Source organism: Hypanus sabinus, chromosome 8, assembly GCF_030144855.1.
Source record: "Hypanus sabinus isolate sHypSab1 chromosome 8, sHypSab1.hap1, whole genome shotgun sequence".
NCBI classification, from domain to species: Eukaryota; Metazoa; Chordata; class Chondrichthyes; order Myliobatiformes; family Dasyatidae; genus Hypanus; species Hypanus sabinus.
Window position 1 is genome coordinate 13,342,415 of NC_082713.1, and position 16,614 is coordinate 13,359,028.

Here is a 16,614-nt window from a genome sequence, read left to right on the forward strand (position 1 = left end):
TAGTCAGAGTTGTTAGTCTTGAGCTGAAACCTCGAACCTGGAGAACCGGTGGAACACCTCGTCTAGCCTCTACCCTTAACTTGTTTGGCATGTGTGACCCCAGCAAGAGCTAAAGCATAAAGCCCTGACTCCAGCCAATATAGCTCTCAGGGTCATTGAGGCAGGTAAGCCTCCAAACCAGGACAAGGTTGTGGTCCTCTTATCGAAGGCAGCGTCCATGGAGCAGATTAAAAAGTCAGACATTGCGCGGAGACTCAGCCTCTGGAGAAGTTGCAGTTACGAGACTGAAATGTAAGTAATCTGAAGAACTAGCTCAGATACAACAAACCCCACAGAATGGGCAAAGTGCGTAACCAAACATTGACAGGAAATACTGAATGCAATTAAAGAAAGATCTTACGCAAACTTTTAAAATGGGAACGAAGCCAGGAATGGCAGTTTTAAGCCCAGTGAGTGACAAACGTTTCAACATTTAATCAAACACATCATTTTGCTGAGCAGAACTTGATGGGCCAAATGGCCTGATTCTGCCCCTATATCTTATTCCCTTAAGAGTAACGCACACAAAATACTGGAGAAACTCAGCAGGTCAGGCAACATCTATGGAGTGGAATTAAGAGTCAAGGTTTCTGGCCCAGACCTACCGTCAGGACTGGAAAAGTTGCACTTGTGAGACCAAAGTGCAAGTAATCTGTCCTGATGAAGGGTCTCAGCCTGAAATGTTGACTGTTTATCCACTTCTATAGATGCTACCTAACCTGCCAAGTTCCTCCAGCATTTTGTGCCTGTTCCTCTGGATTTCCAGCTTCTGTAGATTCTCTTGTCTTTATCATTTCCTCAATGCATTTTCTCCCCTTTTAGCAAGCGAGGGAAGTTATTGACTGTATTGATAAAAAAAAACACGATGTCAAGCTACATATTTGGCCTGTTAGATATCGTGGGCTTGGAGAGTAGAGTCGCTCGGGAGGAGGTCAGGTCCCTCGGGAGTAGTGGCAGTGTTTACATGTGTAGGATATTTTGGAGGCTGCCCCGATGCCGCGAAGGGGGCCTCTTTATTCGTGTCGTTCTTGAGAGTGAACAGTGCCTAGAGTTGGCTTGCGATCAGACACATCGTGGATTCGGGGTGTGGGGCCAGTTTACTCAAGAGAGAACCACTTACCGGGACTCATGTCTTGGAGAGCGTGAGTGGGGAATGAGCTCTCTCTCTCTCTGACCAGTGATGGCGGGGCTTTATTGCTGCCTTCGAGGCAGTTCGAGGTAAGAAAAAAAAAGTTGTTTTATTTTCTCTTAAAGAGGTCGAAAATGTTGTTTATATTGTGCGGGAACAGAAGGTTTCTCCGCAAGTCAGCGTGAGTCACAGATACCCAGTAATAATGTAGTAGCAGAGGAACGACTTTTACAGCGCGGAAGATTTCTCTGAACAATGAACTTATTGAAAGAAAAATTACTGGTTAAAACGAAAATTTTTCTTTTTGGGGATGGTTTTGGGTCATGACAGTGAAATTTGAGTTTATTTTTGCTTCTGCTGTACCGGGAAGGCGATGGGAAGAGTCGGCGTTGCTTGAAACTTGCGGCCATAATATTCAGACGTTAACAACGAGTGTCCCGCTCACTGGGAATCCTTTATCACCGGCCTCCCGCTGGTCTCACACTTTCTGAAGTTTAAATCAGTAACTCATAATGGACACTGACTTGGATGTGGAACATGGATCACTTTCGAGGCGCCGCTTGTCCTACAGCCCGTCTCACTGACTACTATAATAAAGCGAAGCGTTCTCCTAGTGAACAGCGAATTTTTACAGGATAATTATTCACTCAAGGAAGTTTTCGCTGCATATTTTTTTTTGTGTGGCGGGAGAGATAACATTAATTTTAATAAGAACAACTAGCCCTGCAGAGACGATAATCTGCCTGCTCAGATAGAATGCAAAAGCCAAGAATCCTGTTTATTATTAATTAGGAGGATTTTAAAACGAGAAAGCTTGGCCCTCAGTTATCGATTCACTGGGACAATTAAGAGTTGCTCTCTCAGGAAGTGATGACTTTACAAGCCGACTACTGACCCAGGGTTATCAAGCATCCTGGAGGAGAAGGAGCGTGTGAAGGCGCGGACTGCGTGCTGGTTGCGAAGGGTGAGAGATGCCCAGATACCACCCAGCTAACGACGCCAAAAGATCACAATTGAAACTCAAGTCAACGGTTTCTGCGTCTCCCGATCTCACTGGTTATCCTGAATGTTTCTGGAATTTCCCCTCTCAAAGTGTCATTTAGAGCGGAACAGAGTTAGGCCATTCGGCCCGTCGAGTCTGTTCCTGCATTCGATCATGGATGATTTATTATCCCTCTCATGCATTCATGGTCTTTATTCTTTATGTTTCTGATAGAGAGTTGGATAGGTACATGGATGGGAGGGGTAAGGAGGGCTATGGTCCAAGTGCAGGTAGATGGGACTAGGCATGGACTAGATGGGCCCATGATCCTGTTTCTGTTCACTTTCTGACTATGTATTTCTAGCCTCAGTTCACCATGGATTCTACTTATATTTCTTGCTGCCCCAGTACACCTACTTACTACTTACTGCCCAGTACGCCACTGGTGGTTAAGGCAACTTTGGAAGTTCTCCGACATAGCTCTCCAGATCATTGGGGCATGCAAGCCTTCAAACCCAGTGACAAGTTTGGTGTCCTCTTAGAGGTGCCTCAGTACAGTGGCCAACATAATCAAAGACCCCACCCACCTCAGATTTCTCTCCTTTCCCCTCAGGCAGAAGATACCAAAAACCCGAAAGCACATATCACCACACTCAAGGACAGCTTCTACCCAGCTGTTGTAAGGCTACTGACTGGGTTCCCAAGTATCATAAAATGGATTCTTGACCCCACAATGTATCTTGTTAGGACCTTGCACCTTATCGTTTATCTGCTCTGCATTTTCTAGGTTTGTGTTCCCTTGTGCTGCCTCAATGCACTGTTGTAATGAAATAATCAGTATGGATAGCATGCAATACCAAGATTTCACTGTCCCTTGGTCCATGTGACAATAATAATCTAATTTACCATAAAGCACATTGCAGTCAATAAAGTATGCCGAACCGGGGTGGCACAGTAACATAGTGGTTAGCACAATGCTTTACAGTATCAACAACCTGGGGTTCAATTCCCTGCACTGCCTGTAAGGAGTTTATCCATTCTTCCCATAATCATGTGGGTTTCCTTGGGTTGCTCCAGTTTCCTCCCACAATCCAAAGACCCACCAGTTGGTAGGTTAATTGATCATTGTAATTGGTCCTGTGATTAGGCTAGGGTTGCTGGGGCTGCACACCTCAAGGTGCTGGAAGGGCCGAGTCTGTGCTATATCTCAATAAATCACTAAATAGATAATTTAGCTGATGATACCTAATTCATTCTGCCTGCAAGTGTTCCTCTCCCTCCGCTGCCCGCATATTCTCATGCCTATTTAAGATCCGCTTAAATGCCTCTATTGTATCTGCCTCCATTACCACCCCTGGCTGCACATTCTAAGCACTTACCACTCTGTGTAAAACAAAACTTGCCCTCACAAATCTCTTTTGAACTTACCCCCCTCACCTTAGGTATATACCCTCTAGTTTTAGACATCATGACCCTGGGGAAAAGATACCAGCTGCCTTCTCTGTCTATGAATCCCATGACTTTATAACATTTCTGTCAGGAGGTTGACAACATTAATGTGGGAGCTGCAGACCTTGCTACATGTGGGGCAGGAGGTAGTTAATCAGTGGGTGGACATCATGTAAAATAAATCCTAAGCATCTTTGGCCAACTTTTCGCTTGGTCTATACATCCTCCCCTTGTCAAGATTTGGAGAGTCATTGCCTTCCCGATGCCTCTTCTCCATTTTGAATGATCACAGTCCAGGGGCTCATGTGAGTCAGTACAGATGTTGTATTTATTTCAAGAAAACCTTTGAGAAAATCATAGAACAAAACGTTCAAACATTCAATTATCAAAGTATGTTATCAGTATACAACTTTGAGATTATTCTTCTCCAGATAGCCAGGAAACAAAAACAAGATCAGAACTATAGTTTACATGCTAATCGTTAATAAAAAAATTTCATTAAAAGGCTTTGAGTAAAAGCAGACTCCTGAAAGAACATCATTAGTTTCACTACCCCTCCCCGCTTGACCCTGAAGAGAGAGACTGAACTCCAGACAGTTCTTTAGACTATTAAAATTCCTCACCAGAACTTCAATACAATCTTGTTCATTTCAGTTTGTCTGGTGGCCAGATGACTTTCTGTTGGGTGGTTTAGACTTGTTTTCTTATTGGGACAAGGAGATTCCCAAAGTCAACCCAAGAACACAGAGCATCTCCAACTGACAGCAGACTGACCCTGGAGCAGAGCACATGACCTGCCTGTTGGGAGTCAGGCACATAACTGCTTGAATTACCATCTTTCTACTAATTAGTTTTCAATGAACAAACATTTCTTGCCACCAGCACTGAACAGCTGGTGTTCTCTTCCTGGAACTTTCCTGCTGGTTTGATATGAGCAGAATTTCAGAATAAAGATTCTGTTAGGTTTATACAGTGTTTAGTCTGAATCAGAATCTGATTTAATATCACTGACATATAGTATGTTATAAAATTTGTTTTGTAGCAGCAGTACTTTGCAATACAATATAATAAAATTATAAATTACAGTTTTACATATATGTGTGTGTGAAAATTAAGTAAGTAGTGAAAAAAGAACAAAAAACAGTGAAGTGGTGTCCATGGGTTGATTGGCCATTCAGAAATCTGATGGCAGAGGAGAAAAAGCTGTTCCTGAAACATTGAGTGCATCTTCAGTCTCCTGTTCCTCCTCATTGATGGTAATAATGAGAAGAGGACAAGTTCTGTGTGATGAGATCCTTAATGATGGATGCTGCCTTTTTGAAGCATCATCTTTTGAATGTGTCCTAGATGCAGGGGAGGCCAGTGTCCAAGATGGAGATGGCTGAGTTTACAACTTTCTGCAGTTCTTTATGATCCTGTGCAGTGCCTTCTCCATACCAGATGGTGATGTAGCCAGTCAGAATGGTCTCCACAGTCTGGTTAATGATGATGTAGGGAGGAAGCATTGAAGCTTAATAATAAATGAGACACAGGTAAAGATAATCTTTCAGATTTAATCTTTAACTTGCAAAGTATCTCATCTACAACCAATCCCACTGAAGTAAAAAGAATGAAGTCATAGAAATTTATCAGAAATGCATTCAACAGTGAGTGGAGAAAGTTCACTGTGAACACTATCAATAGGGCCGGTTGTGAAGTTAGGAACTGTGTACTTACTTACTGCTTGTTACATTACTGGTGTTTAGGGCAGCAATGAAGGTCCTCCATCTCTAGCATTATTCAAGGCTTCCTTAATAATGTCAATAACTTCCTCATGGTTTTCTCTACTGTCAGTCATGTAAGTCTATTGTGGTGACTCAGGAATACCTTCAAACTCAGATGTAGAAGGATTCTTCATTGCTGTTTCTGTAACAATTTTGTTTTACCAATCAATGTTGTTAGCTGAACCCCCAAACCTGGAAGACCAGTGGACCATTCTTAGTCTGGACTCTACCCTTTGACCTGTTTGGCATGGGTGACCCTACCAAGAGCCAAAGTATAAAGTCCTGACTCCAGTCAACATAGCTCTCTGGGTCTTTGAGATATGAAAGCCTCTAAACCACAACAAGGTGTGGTCCTCTTGGAGGAATTCAATATTTAGTTGATGCCTTAAATATTGTCATTAATGTTTGCTGGCCACATGTGAGATGATTCATAGTAAAAATGGATTCTGTATTTGTGAGCAGGTAACTTCACTTACCACAACACTCTTGATTCCACAATCCATGGCCTCACTCTTAAAGACTCTACAGCTCATGTTCTCTATACTTGTTAATAATTTATTATTATTATTATTATTGTTGTATTTTTATTTTTCTCAACTGAAGCTGGTAAACCTGAGGTACAGACTTAGCCAAGCACACTTGTTTCTCAATTACTGTGAACTTTCAGACTAATCTAGTGGTGTTTAATATTGTGGCTTTCTGGAGATTGCATACCTACTGCTGTGTAGTATGTTCATGTTCCAAAGTCTTAAAATTTCCTCTTTTAGTTCAGCAAATTTCTAGTGATTTTCACTTATTTCTGTATGTTATGTGTGTTTGGAATGGCTATGTCCATTAAGTAAGTTGTTCTTGCTTGTTAGTCTGTAATATTATATCCAGATGGTTATTAAAAATCAAGGGGTTCGCAAACTTTTTTATGCCATGGACCAATGCTATTAGCAAAGGGTCCATAGACCCTAGGCTGGGAACTCCTGTTGTAGATTGTCCTATCTGTAATAGTAGATAATTCGCAATATAATTTGTATGACTCCGACTCTAAAACTGGATCAGGCTTACATTATAGTAGGGTATTCAAACTTTTATAAGTTTGAATTTTAAAGCATGATTTTAATGAATGAAGTTTGTTACTAGATTATGCGTGTGAAAGTAATCAGATGAAGTTAAACTGTTGCAGGATCCTGAAAAGTGTTGGATTGTTTCTGGTTCCTCTTCATATTTTCTGCAATTGTTGTCTGACATTGTTGGCATTTTATTATGTATTTTTGATCATTTTTTTGTGTGAACCACCTGGTCCTGCATTGCCACAAGGAACCCCCCTCTGTTTCTGGGAAGAGTTCTACAACTCTGAGCAGATGTTCAACACTTCCTTGTCAACCTCTAGTCTACTCAGATCGTGAGGATGTCTTCCATGTGGATTCATGCTTCCCCACTGGGTAACTTTTTCTTCTGTAGTGATAATTTCTTCATTTTTCTGGGTTGTGCTTTCTTTTAAGTTTAATGGTACGTTTTTTTAAATGAAAATTGCATATGCTTGCATGGAATGCTGCATCCTGTTTTTATTGATAAAAGTATATCTGATTCAGATATCCTTAGTAGTTTTATATGACTGTGTGTAAATGTTTTATGTTTGTTATTCCTTTCCCCCCTTCTGTCTTAGGTAATGTTAATCTAAGTACATTTGAATGTACATAATGTTTTCTGAAATTTGTCATTTCAGTTCTTATTTTTCTTTGTGAATTTTCCAGATCGGTTTCAGACCAAGATATTATGCCAAAAGACAATGTTAATATGGGACTAGCGAGTGTTGCATTTCTTATATTTTAACCATTGAGCTCTATTTGGCAGATAGTCTTAAGCCTTGAAGTAAATTCTGTCAAACGTTTTCCCTTTATCACACTATGATCTATTTTCTTCCTTGTTCATATCCCAGATACTTATATGTATTAAATTCATCCACTTGTTGTAATGTATCCGTCTGCACTGTTCTACTAGCACTTTTCTTTTTTCTAACATTCTGCACTTATCTAGTCCAGAGTTTTTATATCTTTAGAAAATAGTTCTACTATTTGAATTTATTGTTTTAGCTTTAATTTAAAGGAGCATTCAATTTCAAATCGTCCATGTATAGGAGGTATATCAAGGAGTAATTTGTTTGTGTATCTCTGATTTGATCCCTGTTTTCATCTGATCCAATAAACTAAAGAGTGAGTTTAAAGCTAGACAAAAGCACAATGTGCTCAGAGAGTCACACTGGAAAATACCTCTGTTTATTTTGAGAATGGTGGGGGTTTTTTGCTTTTTTTTGGAAGGGGTGATTATATTACTCCAGTGCAATGTCATAGGAATTTCACAAGTATTGGGTGTAGTTTATAGATATTCAGAGCTTCTATTAACCATTATTATTATTACTATTATTAGTTTCTTTATTTTTGTATTTGCACAGCTTGTAGTCTTTTGCATATTGTTTGTTTGCATTTATTGTGTGTGGTTATTCATTGATTCTTTTATGTTTCTTTGTATCTACTGCAAATGCCACAAGAAAATGAATCTCGGTAGTATATGGTGACTTTTTAAATTTGCTTTGAATTTTGAACCGAGCATAAGAGCTACAGATACCATTGTTGAGCTTCTGGTCTGCCCACTGCAGACCAGATGTTTTTATCTCATTGATGAACACTGATATGGATTTGAGATAGCGACTTGACTTTGCCTTTTTCCCTCCATGGAGAGACCTTGTTCAGATAAACACAGTGAATGTTAGCTAAGAATTTAAGGTTAATTGATAATTTTCTCAAGAATGCATCTATATGTCTATTTCTTTGGCTTTACATCTTGAAGATGGACACCGGGATAAGTCACACAAAATTCCAGTGGAACTCAGCACGTCAGGCTGCGTTAATGGAAAGGAATAAACAGTCAACATTTCAAGCCAAAACCCTTCATTAGAACTCATTGCAGGGTTTTGGCCCAAAATGTCAACTGTTTATTCCTCTCCATAGATGCTACCTGAACTGCTGAGTTCCTCCAGCATTTTGTGTGTGCTACTCTGGATTTCCAGCATCTGCAGAATCTCTTGTGTTCTGGAATAATTCATCTTGCTTTCATACATTCATCAGAATGAAGGGTTCGTTTCTTGGCAACCACCAGGTTAAATCATGACACCTACTCCTTCCCACATCTTCTGCCCTTCTGCATCACTGTCTGGTATGGAGGAGCTACTGCACAAGACTGAAAGAAGCTGCAGAAGGTTATAAATCTAGTCAGCTCCATCTTGGGCAATAGCCTACAAAGTACCCAGGACATCTTTAGGGAGCGTGGTCTCAGAAAGGCAGCGCCAATTATTAAGGACCTCCAGCACCCAGGGCATGCCCCTTTCTCACTGTTACCATCAGGTAGGAGATACAGAAACCTGAAGGCACACTCTCAGCAGTTCAGGAACAGCTTCTTTCCTTCTGCAATCCGATTCCTAAATGGACTTTGAAGCTTTGGACACTACCTCACTCTTTTACTATACAGTATTTCTGTTTTTGCACATTTTAAATAACCTATTCAAAATACATAATTTACTTTTTTATTTATTATTATGTTTTATTTATTATTACTTTTTTTTTCTGTCTCTGCCAGATTATGTATTGCATTGAACTGCTGCTGCTAACCTAACAAATTTCACGTCACATGCCGGTGATAATAAACCTGCTTCTGATTCTGATACACTAATTAACCACAAGACATAGAAGGAGGATTCGATCATTTGACCCCTTGAGTCTGCCCTGCCATTTGATCATGGCTGATTTACTTTCCCTGTCAACCACATAGACTGTGACACCGTAACTAATCAAGAACCTATCAATTTCCGATTTAAATACATCCAGTGACTTGTCCTAAGCAGCCATCTGTGGCAATGAATTTCACAGATTCGCCACCTTCTATCTACAGAAATTACACCTCATCTCTCTTCTGATTGCTTCCATTTTTGCATATTAGATTGCTTCCATTGCTTTGTGTGTTCATACAGATAATGCACCTTCAGCATTTGAAATATGTAAATTCTATATCTTGAGGGAAAACTGGCCTGAAAGACAGCTCTATCAGGTGCAGTCTTTCATTGATTCTATCATGGTCATTTGATTTATTGAGTATACCTGGTGTCATCTACTGTATCTATTTTGCTGATAAATTAACTTTTGAACTGTATGAAGTTTTTAAGGGGCTTTTAATTCTTTTCTTCCCATTTTGTTTATTATAAATGATAAAACAAAATTTCAGATATCAGAATGTGCTGGACAACAAATGGATGGCTGAGGTGCAGACATAGAATGATCCAGTTCTGGGGAGGTCATAAAGGAAACACAAAGGAGACTACAGATGCTGATTTCTAGAACAATGTACACACAGTACTGAGGGCACTCAGCAGCTTAAGCAGCATCTATGGACAGGACTGAATTGTAACATTTCAGGGCAAGACTCGGCTCCTATTAAATACACATTTCCCTTAATTCCTCATTAATCCCATATACTTGGACCAGGCAGAATAACAGTTTGGCTCAGATTTGATGGGCCAAAGAGCCTGTTTCTGTGCTGCAGTGATCTGTGACTCTTGATGAAGTGACTTGACCCAAAACATTGACTGTTTATTCCCCCCCATAAATGCTGCCCGAGATGCTGAGTTTTGTGTGTTACTTACAGGAGGTTGAAGTACCTTTGAAAAGGACCCAACACACCTCCAAGCATTTATTGAAATGTTTCTTAACCTTCTCTCAGTGACCACATGAGCTTCCCCTGGTTGCTCCAGTTTCCTCCCACATCCCAAAAACTTGTGGACTGAAGGGGCTGCTTCTGGGCCATGTCTCTCTGATTACGACTAGTCCATCACGGGGAAAGCCCTTCCCACCACTGAGCACATCTACATGAAGCGCTGTCACTGGAAAGCAGCATCCGTCATCATTGACCCTCACCACTTGGGACATTCTACTGCCATCAGGAAGAACATACAGGAGCCTCAGGACTCACACCACCATGCTCAGGAACAGTTACTACCTCACAACCATCAGGCTCTTGTACCAAAGGGGATAACTTCACTCAACTTCACTTGCCCCATCATTGAAATGTTCCCGCAACCAATTGACTCACTTTCAGGGGCTCTTCATCTCACTTTCTCAAGACTTTTTGTTTATTTATTTATTTATATTTCTTTTTGTATTTTCACATTTTGTTGGCCTCCGTATTCTGGCTGAACACCCTAGTTTGTGTGGTCTTCGTAAATTGATTGAGTTTGCCCACAAGGTAATTAATCACAGGGTTGTATTCGTGACAGATAAGTACTTCGATAATAAATTACTTTGAACTTTATGCGTTGTACTTTAATTTCCAAATATAATTAAATTTACTTTGTTACACTTATTGGGATGGAACTGTTTTATATAATTTATATAATCACACTCAAAGCCCAGTTGAAGATATATTTTAACTGATAAACTGAAAAATCACACTCAAAGCTCAGCTGAAAATATATTTTTTAAATATGTTTTTGCTAATAAAACTCCTTCACAATAATACACATTAGGCGTGCTAAGTTTACAGCTTTCATTCATATTGCTAGGAAAATGCAGAATTTGCTTTTTTAAAATAGTGTAGGCAATTAATAAATCCTAGTCCTTTGTGGGATACCCTGCTCAGTGACAGGCTGGTGGTAAATTTGGAAAAAAAACATAACATGTTGTATTTACATATGTAATTATCACCAATTTCAATTCAGTTGCACTTTAAGGGGCTTATAAATTTATTCAGAATTTGATTGCGTTTTCATGTAACTAAATTGCTCATTTAATAAAGATAAACTAAAAATTAAAAAAAAAACAAACCCAGTGCCTGCCCAAGTGATTCATTGATCACTTTCAATGAATCTTCATCTCATGATTTTGATATTTATTGCTTTTATTATTATTATTATTCCTTTTTCTCTTTTATTTTTTCTATTTGAACAATTTACTGTCTTTTACATTGGCTGTTTGTCCATTCTGTTGGGGAGGTTTTCATTGACTCTATTGAGTTTCTTGTATTTACTGTGAATGCCCACAAAAAATAAATCTCAGTGCTGTGTTTTGTGACATATATGCACTTTGATAATAAATTCACTGTGAACTTTGAATACATAAGGCAACTGATCAGCACTACTGGTAAATATGATTGATCAGATGAAGTTTAAAATCATGCTGGCTGAGTATTCATGAGGATTTTACCATAATCCTTACCCTGTTTGGAAAGCCTACTCTTAGACAGTGTGACGATCCCTGGAAAGGGCTTAAAGACTTGAGTGCTCTGTGCCACCCTGTGCCTGTAGTATAAACAGGGAGCCTGCACTCTTCTATTTTATTTGAAAGCTGTCATAATTCAATTGTGCTTGAGATATTGACGTACAAGAATTGTAATAATTCCGGCACTGAGCTAACTTAAATTTCCCATATTTGGGGTTGGAATAGTTGTGGCAGTTTTCCCCCGTAGCTGAGTGCAGGAGTTGAAATATTATACTGCAGTGTACAAGTTGTTGGTGACACTGAACTTGTAGTGGTTGCCCCATTATAGGAAAGAATCACTTTATAGAAGGGCTTCAGCCCGAAACATCGTCACTACCTCTTCCCATAGAGGCTGTCTGGCCTGCTGAGTTCTGCCAGCATTTTGTGTTTTTTTTCCCCTCACTTTATTATTTATTTATTTATTTAGAGATCTGGCAGATTAACAGGCATTTCAGGTCCAATGAGCCCATGCCACTAGTTACACCCATGTGACTGATTAACCTACCAACCGGTACGTTTGAGGGATATAGACAGGGTGGCTGCATACTGTCTTCTTCCAGGAAGAGGCACCAAAAACTGAAGGACAGAGGTTTTAATTGAGAGAGAAAAGATCTAAAAGGGACCAGAGATGTGACTTTTTCCTTCAGAGGGAGGTGAATACTGTATGTGGAATGAGCTGCCAGAGAAGGTGAGTAAGGTAAGTACAATAATAACATTGGAAAGACGTTACATGAGAAGGAGGGATTTAAAGGGATATGGTACAAATGCAAGTGAAGAGATAATTTCAAATGAGGTTGAAGCAATGTCAGATGCACAATAATTCTGGCAGGGCTTGGAAGACATTACTTCCTACAAAATGAAGCACAGTAGTATGAATGGCAGCGATGTTTCACTACCAGATGAGCTCATTGCCTTCTATACCCGCTTTCAAAGGGAGAATACGACTACAACTGTGAAGATCCCTGCTGCACCTGATGACCCTGTGATCTCTGTCTCAGGGGCCGATGTTGAGCTGTCTTTAAAGAGAGTGAACCCTCACGGGGCAAAAGGTCCCAATGGAGTCCCCGGTAAGGCTCTGAAAACCTGTGCCAACCAACTAGCGGGAGTATTCAAGGACATTTTCAACCTCTTACTGCTATGGGCAGAAGTTCCCACTTGCTTCAAAAAGGCAACAATTATACCAGTGCCAAAGAAGAATAATGTGAGCTGCCTTAATGACTATCACCCAGTAGCGCTCACATCTACAGTGATGAAATGCTTTGAGAGGTTGTTCATGACTAGACTGAACTCCTGCCTCAGCAAGGACCTGGGCCCATTGCAATTTGCCTATCGCCACAATAGCTCAATAACAGATGCAATCTCAATGGCTCCACATGCAGCTTTAGACCACCTGGACAACTCAAACACCTATGTTGTTCATTGACTATAGCTCAGCATTTAATACCATCATTCCTACAATCCTGATTGAGAAGTTGCAGAACCTGGGCCTCTGTATCTCCCTCTACAGTTGGATCCTCAACTTCCTAACCGGAAGACCACAATCTGTGCAGATTGGTGATAACATATCCTCCTCGATGACGATCAACGCTAGTGCACCTCAGGTGTGTGTGCTTAGCCCACTGCTCTACTCTGTATACACATGACTGTGTGGCGAGGCATGGCTCAAATGCCATCTAAATTTGCTGATGATACAATCATTGTTGGTAGAGTCTCAGGTGGTGATCAGAGGGCATACAGGAGTGAGATATGCCAACTAGTGGAGTGGTGCTGCAGCAACAATCTAGCACTCAACGTCAGTAAGACGAAAGAGCTGATTGTGGACTTCAGGAAGGGTAAGACAAAGGAACACATACCAATCCTCATAGAGGGATCAGAAGTGGAGAGAGTGAGCAGTTTCAAGTTCCTGGGTGTCAAGATCTCTGAGGATCTAACCTGGTCTCAACATATCAATGCAGTTATAAAGAAGGCAACACATCAGCTATACTTTATTAGGAGTTTGAAGATATTTGGTTTGTCAACAAGTACACTCCAAAACTTTATAGATGTATCGTGGAGAGCATTCTGAAAGGATGTATCTCTGTCTAGTACGAAGGGGCTACTTCACAGGACTGGAAGAAGCTGCAGAGGGTTGTAAATTTAGTCGGCTCCATCTTGGGTACTTGTCTACAGAGTACCCAGGACATCTTCAGGGAGCGGTGTCTCAGAAAGGCAGCGTCCATTATTAAGGACCTCCAGCACCCAGGGCATGCCCTTTTCTCACTGTTACCATCAGGTAGGAGGTACAGAAGCCTGACAGCACACACTCAGCGATTCAGGAATAGCTTCTTCCCCCTGCCATCCAATTCCCAAATGGACACTGAACCCCTTGGGCACTACCTCACTTTTCTTTTAATGTATAGTATTTCAGTTTTTTGCACTATTTTTAATCTACTCAATATACTTATACTGTATATAGTATACTGAATAAGATTTACTTATTTATTATTATTTTTTTCTTCTATTTTATGTATTGCATTGAACTGCTGCTGCTAAGTTAACAAATTTCATGTCTCGTGCCGGTGATAATAAACCTGATTCTGATTCTGAAATGGGATTAGCTTGGTGAGCACCATGGATGGCATGGACACGTTGGGCTGAAGGGCTTTACCACTGCTGTTTTTTACTATGATTCTCTAATTGTAATAATGTCACAAATGCTGTGGCTGAATAATCCTTGACAAGCTTACTAGCATGTAGTTGTGAGGAAGCCCTTCCAAGTTGCTTTCCAAATTTCTCTGCCTGATATAACGTACTTTCCTTTGGCTAACCTCTCTTATCTGCTCCTGCGGAATTCCTTCACAGGAATTCCACTTAGGTTCATTCTATCCTCCTTGAACAGTCCCGAACATTTTCCAGAAATCGCGGTTTTCAACCTTGTGTTCACCGACCCCTCGGTTAATGGTAGGGGCCCATGGCGTAACAGAGGTTGGGAACCCTTGGGTCAGACATGCTCATCAATTTCACATGCCAGATGTTCCCTTACATCCCATCTCATTGTGACATTACAGATGAGACAACCAGGCTCTCTGTCTAAGCACCTCCTCAGATTTGACAAGCATTCAAACCTGAAGGGTAATATTAATAGATAGACCTACAACACCAGGGTCATAAACAGTTATTACCCCTCAGCCATCAGGCTCTTGAACCACAGAGCTTAACATCATTCAACATCACTCACTCTAACACTGAAATGTTCCCACAGCCTATGAACTCACTTTCGATAACTCTTCATCTCATGTTCTCAATAGTTATTGCTTATTTATTTATTTTTGTTATTTTGTTTATTTCTCTTTTTGTATTTGCAGTTTGTTGTCCTGTGCACATTGGTTGTTTGTCCGTCTTGTGTGCAATTTTTCATTGATTCTGTTGTTCTCTTGTATTTACTGTGAATGCCCACAAGAAAATGAACCTCAGGGTTGTATATGGTGATTTATATGCACTTTGATAATACATTTACTTAGAACTTTCAACACTGAGTCTCCATTTCTCTAACCTCCAGTGTTGTACCTGATATCACATTCTCTCCCATGTTTTAATGTTGGAGTCAGTTTAAGTAAACCCAGACATTTAGATCATGTTGCAACAAAACTTCAATTAATTATTTCAGTATCCAATCCCTCAGTGAAGTTCACAAATCTTGCTTTTACTTTTTTTATATTCTGGAGCTTGCTGAGGTAATCTCTGCGTAGGAATTTCCTTTTTCTCTGCACAGCATTTCAGAAGTCAGCCAAGGGTAAACCAGCTGTACTCTATTACACATTTATAAACATTTGATCTACTCAGCCACAATGTAAAATAAAATAAAGATGTCTACATATATGACATATATCATGTCCTGCACACACACACAAATATACACATAGAGATGCATGTGCATAAACACATACATATATATGTGCATACCCACACAAACACACAGAAATACTCACGTATGCATATTCACATACAAACATATGGCAACGCAGCAGAGTTGTGGTTAACAGAATGTTTTACAATGCCAGGGATTGCAATCGGGCTTCAATTCCTGCCGCTGTAAGGAGTTTGTACTTTCTCCCCGTGACCATGTGAGTTTCCTCCAGGTGCTTTGATTTCCACCCACAGTCCAAAGATGTGCAAGTTAGGATTAGTAAGCTGTGGAGATGCTCTGTTGGCAAATACAAATACAAATACTTTATTGTCACCAAACAATTGATACTAGAGCGTACGATCATCACAGTGATATTTGTTTCTGCGTTTCGCACTCCCTGAAGTACAAATCAAAGTAAATATAATAAAAATTTTAAATATAAATCATAATTAGAAAATAGAAAAGGGAAAGTACGGTAGTGCAAGTCAGGTCCGGATATTTGGAAGGTACGTCACCAGCAGAATAGTGATATTTGTGGGCTGCCTCCAGCACATCCTCAGACTGTTTTGGTCATAGACGCAAAAGGTGTATTTCACTGTAAGTTTTGCTGTACATATATGTGATAAGTAAAACTTATCTTCAGTCTTCACTCTCTCACACACACACACTCTCTCTCTCTCTCTCTCTCTCTCTCTCTCTCCCTCTCTCCCTCCCGGAGAACATGTCAGAATATAAAAAGTTGTGGATACAGCCCAGCCAGTCCATCTCAGGTAAAGTCCACCCCGCCCACCATTGAAAACATTTACACGGAGTCCTGTCTCAGGAAAGCAGGACTCCCACCAACCTGCTCATGCTCTCTTCCCACTGCTGCCATCAAGAAGACGACAATGGAGCCACAGTACGCACACCAGCAGGTTCAGAAACAGTTACTATCCCCCAGCCATTAGGCTCTTGAACCGGAGCAGATAACTTCACTCAATATCATTCAGCACAATACTGAATTGTTCACACAACCAATGGACTCAGTTTCAAAAACTCTTCACCTCATGATCTCACTATCTATTGCTTATTAT

The 16,614-nt window shown here is 40.3% G+C and overlaps 1 protein-coding gene across 4 annotated transcripts in view; it reads left to right on the forward strand.

The window, feature by feature from the left end:
- The window catches only part of zgc:66433 (uncharacterized protein LOC321250 homolog), a 138,352-nt gene that overhangs the window by 52,128 nt on the left and 69,610 nt on the right, over window positions 1-16,614 (forward strand). Inside the window, exon 1 of one of the 4 annotated variants that reach the window (XM_059976703.1) lies at window positions 991-1,257. The exons of 2 other annotated variants lie outside the window; for them this stretch is intronic. In XM_059976703.1, the coding sequence (XP_059832686.1) occupies window positions 1,220-1,257 (38 nt within the window). In that variant the 5' untranslated portion in view covers window positions 991-1,219. Of the gene's footprint in view, window positions 1-990; window positions 1,258-16,614 lie in introns of those variants that run through there. One more of the 4 variants, XM_059976702.1, reaches the window with a different exon arrangement.